The sequence below is a fragment of the Kryptolebias marmoratus genome, linkage group LG23, assembly GCF_001649575.2.
Source record: "Kryptolebias marmoratus isolate JLee-2015 linkage group LG23, ASM164957v2, whole genome shotgun sequence".
Classification (NCBI taxonomy): domain Eukaryota; kingdom Metazoa; phylum Chordata; class Actinopteri; order Cyprinodontiformes; family Rivulidae; genus Kryptolebias; species Kryptolebias marmoratus.
This window is the reverse complement of record NC_051452.1, coordinates 7,559,490-7,563,787: the sequence shown is the minus strand read 5'-3', so window position 1 is coordinate 7,563,787 and position 4,298 is coordinate 7,559,490. Positions and strand designations below refer to the sequence as shown.

Sequence of the window (4,298 nt, the reverse complement as noted above, 5' to 3'; positions counted from 1 at the left end):
CATTAAACAAAAACAAGAGCGAGGATCACAGGTGGGGCTTTGTGTCTGCAGGGGAAAATGTTGCTCTCGTTGTCCTTTAAGTGTGAAATCACTTTTTATTCCTTTCCTTTCTTCAGCAGTTTTTTTATGTTGTCCCAGGTTTTTTTTTTTTCTTTCCATCTTTTCCTCATCTATCAGCTGTTCTCTCCCCCCCTACCTGACCCACCTTTTTGTCCTCTCCATTCTCTCCTGTCCCACAACGTCTTCTCTTGTTTCCCCTCTCTGGCTGCGGTCCCTCTTCATCTCCTCCACCTTATTCTTCTCCATCCCTCCGCTCCCACATTGATCTTTTCCCTGCAGGTTGGAAGCAGATTTTTGTGTCACCTTTTCTTTGCGCCTTTCCCGCTCCGTCTCTTGGTCGCAGCGCTGCAGGCAGGCCCAGGCTGTGCAGTGATTCAGCAGAATGCAGCCGGAGCGTGGGTTACCGATTCCCCCTCCCCTCCTTTATATCTGCAAGCCAAGCTTTCCGTCAGCTCCTGGGTTCTGTCCACGCAGAGATTTAAATGCACACTCAAGGATGGCGCGCGCTAGATCTACTGACGCTCGAGAGGATCCTGAAACCGAGCCAGAAACACGTGCACGCACTCGCCGTGGTGCGCGCTCAAGCTCAAGCTGTCATTCAGATTTTAATTTGGGCTTAAAATAGGAAAAAAGAGTATCTGCAAACGTTGTAGCTCTAATATCAGCTGGATGGGGTTGCTTGATTTTTCCAGATGTTGCACAGAAGAAAGGCCAAAACATGGTTTGAAAAAAAAAGGAAAGAAGGGCTTGCAAGGGGAAGAGTTTCCAGAGACTAAATCTTCCAAAATAAATAAATAAATAAAGCAGCTTGAGGATTAGCAGGGGAAGGCTTGATTGGACTCACAAGTCATTTTGTTTTCTGACAGTCTCGTAATCAAGGGAAAGGACGGATGACGTCGTCGCTCGCAGAGTGGCTGTGACCTCGTTTCGTCACCGCTGGCTTCGTAGCTTAGCAATCAGACCGAGGCCGAGGTTTACGCGACGAAACGGAAGCGAGTGCGTGACACAGCAGCGCAAGCGGGGGCCAACTGTGGCTTAGAACAAGGATAATGTCTGTTTAAGGCCAGAAATGAAATGAAACATCAGCGGGGACAGAAATCCCCAGCTGCGGTTGTATGAATAAAGGGCGGGGACAATAAGGCAGAGTGCGACCCCCAGGATTTTTTCCACAGCGCCGCGTTTTTGCGCAGACGAAAGACACACGTTTGGACGGGTTTCAATGAGGGCTGGGGGGGTGGGTTTGGGACCCAAAATGGGTTGTGGCTGTTTCTGGTGGCTTGCCACATGACAAGAGTAATAGCATGTTTGCACAGGCCTGGGTGCCAGGGTGAGACTAAATATCTAATTTGGGTCACTTGCTATAAAAGTTTAAAACCCCTTGTCTGCATATACCAACCTAACTTGCCATAAATGTAGGCTGTGTTGTCCCTCGTGTCAACACGCTCGGCCTGAAGCTGGCCAGCCGCCACTAAGTGTGCTAAATAAGCATCTAACCTTCGCAGTGAAATCATCACCTTGTGTTGTGTTTCCAAAAAGGGCTCTCCGGCTTTGTGTCCTTGAGTTTTTCGTTTTAGCCACTTCGGTAGTTCCAGTTCCAGTTCCAGGTGGCAGAGCTCTTGATTTTGACTCGACTCATAAAAGCATCCGAAAAATGCTTTGAAGCCCTGCTTGCAAATAACTATTACACCTTTAAGTTGGGTTGCAAGAATTGGGGTGTTTTAATCCAGCCGTGTCTGTAATTTGTAACGTCCCTGAGCAAATAACCAACGATTCTGCGGAAACGGCAGCTCCCCTCTGATATTAGTTGTCTCGTTTCGGCTGCAGCAGATCATCCGCCTCCGTCTCGTTTTTACCAAACTTTCAGTCCTCGTTTCTCCACTGCGTCTGTCCACCTCTGCAGGCTCTCTTCCACCTGCTCCCTACCCCTCACTGCTGGCCAGGGGTTCCCAAAGTTGGGGTGGGGACCCCACTCTGGGGCGTGAAGCAACAATTTTGGGGTCTTTAAATAATTTCCAGGATTTAAATTAAGTTTTAAAATGATAGAAACAGGTGAAACGAGTAGTTTTATCATTATTCCCTTGTTTATTTGACCTATTAGGGATGTTTGAATACTGAAGTCTCTGCTACAGTTCTTATTCAAAGCAGCTGAACTTTTGGTTTAGCTCATGTCTTTTGCTGTTTTTGACGGTGGCAATTCGTTGCCAGCTTCAGTTTAATTTGAGCAACAGTTGAAAGAAACTTTGAAGGACGTTTTCTTGAATTCTCGATCACCTGCTGATGAAGCCCTCTTGTGTCACAGAGCCAGCACAGACCAAGGTGCCCTTATATGGAGATCACATCAGCAGTCGCAAGGCCCAGGCCATGAAGCTAGCCAAGGACCGCATGAAGCATCTGGCCAGACCGGGACCCGTCAACAACCGAGAACCGTCACCGAGTCTGGATAAGCTGGAGCCAGAAATTGTAAGTGATTTGGAGATTACAGAGATGATTAAAGTTTGAGTGTTTTAGTTTAAACCAGAAAAGACTTCAGGGCATTTTGATCTTTCACCTTTGCAACCTAATAATTTCCTGTGTTTGCATGAAGGGACCCTGCAGGAGAAAACTAGATAGTCTCGTTCACAGCATGAAGGACACTTCTCGGGTCTTGGCTCTTTCTTTGTACATACCCAACTGTGACAAGAAGGGCTTCTTCAAGCGCAAACAGGTCCGGATGCATCCTTAGTCGTGCATTTATTTCAAAAGGAGGAGGTTTTTCTGTAACCGTGACGCTCTAACTTCTTCCATCCTGCAGTGTAAGCCGTCTCGCGGTCGGAAGCGGGGCATCTGCTGGTGCGTGGACCGCTTCGGCGATAAGATCCCCAGCATCAACTACGCCGGCGGAGAACTGCAGTGCAAAGACCTGGACAGCAGCAACAACAGCAATAAATGAGGGCCGACCACCCGCTGAGCCCACGTTTGTTTTTTTTTCTTCTCAAAACCTGCCAAACAAGCTAGAACTCTTTATGACTGACAATCAGGAGAATATACAGCGCCAACACTTTTCTGTGTGGTAGAGTGTGACGGACTGCATTGTTCATTGTGACGTGGAGCCAAACTGAAAAGGTCTCGACTGTGGCTTCCCACTGACTCTGTACGTCAATATGGGTTTAGCAACCGTAGTCTTCTCCTAAACCTTGCTTAAAAATAATCTGACACAAGACACATTTTAAATGTAGCTTAATGGCATTTGTTCCCGAGTTAAACATACTGTGGCCACAAACGGAAACAAATACTGAGCCTGATTTGTCTAAATTCAGACTTTACAACACAGAATTTCAGCTTCTGACGTGGTAAAACCTCAGTAATTTGTAAAATAATTGGCTAATTCTTAACCCCGACTTCTGCAGTGTCCTAAAAACAAACGTTTAGCCCCGTTTTAGCAAATCTGTTAGCTACAGGAAGATGCTAATCTCTCAACTTGTGTGCATAGAGGTTGAAGGTTGTGTTTTTTTGATTTCCAGCTTCCCTCTTTTGAGTTATATTCAATGCGGTGTTCTTTCTTGCAAGTTATTTTGAGACGATACTAGTTTTATGTAGTTGCCAGATTGGTAAATAAACTCAGGAGCACAGAGAAGATAAGCTAGCAATCATGTCAAACCATCAGTGATTTCACTAATGAAGCTACTCGGTTGTGACCATTTATATAAGATTTTAAATAGAACTGAAGAAGTATAAAAAGTTGTATTGGAATAATTAAAATCATTCTTATGCTATTCTATCTCTTGCTGTTTGTTTTAGTTCCGAACAAAGACAAAAAAAAGAACAGCTAGCTCCTTAGCAGCTCTAAAACTTGCTGAATAACAAATCTTTTAGTGTTTTTTATCTTTATTTTAAAATAAAAACAAGTCTAAATTCTGTCAGATCCTCAAATTTGAAGAAACTCATCTTAAACGGTTGTGTGGTAAACAATCAGCCCCACAGTGCAGTTAGGGTTAGCCGTGGCTCGAGTTTCCCGCCACTTTCAGCAGAGATTGTGTGCCTCTGTTTGTTAAACATGACTTTTTAAATTTAAGCCGGCTGAGTTCATTTGTTTTATTTACTTGGTCACTCGTAAGACATGCCTTCGTACTGTACTTTGGACACTTGACTGCTTCTGAAAGGTCTTTTTCCAAGTCCGGACAATGATTCAGAAATACAGAAAACGTGCGCACGCTCCCGAGTGTGTAGCCCTCAGCTTAAAAAAAAAAAAAAAAAAAAAA

General features: G+C 44.9%; 1 protein-coding gene across 1 annotated transcript in view; it reads left to right on the top strand.

Annotated features, from left to right (window-relative positions):
• Positions 1 to 4,298, top strand: part of igfbp5a (insulin-like growth factor binding protein 5a) — a 5,546-nt gene extending 1,248 nt beyond the window's left edge. The window contains exons 2-4 of the mRNA XM_017426874.3: positions 2,360 to 2,520; positions 2,645 to 2,764; positions 2,852 to 4,298. Of these exons, the coding sequence (XP_017282363.2) occupies positions 2,360 to 2,520; positions 2,645 to 2,764; positions 2,852 to 2,989 (419 nt within the window). The 3' untranslated portion in view covers positions 2,990 to 4,298. The remainder of the gene's footprint in view (positions 1 to 2,359; positions 2,521 to 2,644; positions 2,765 to 2,851) is intronic.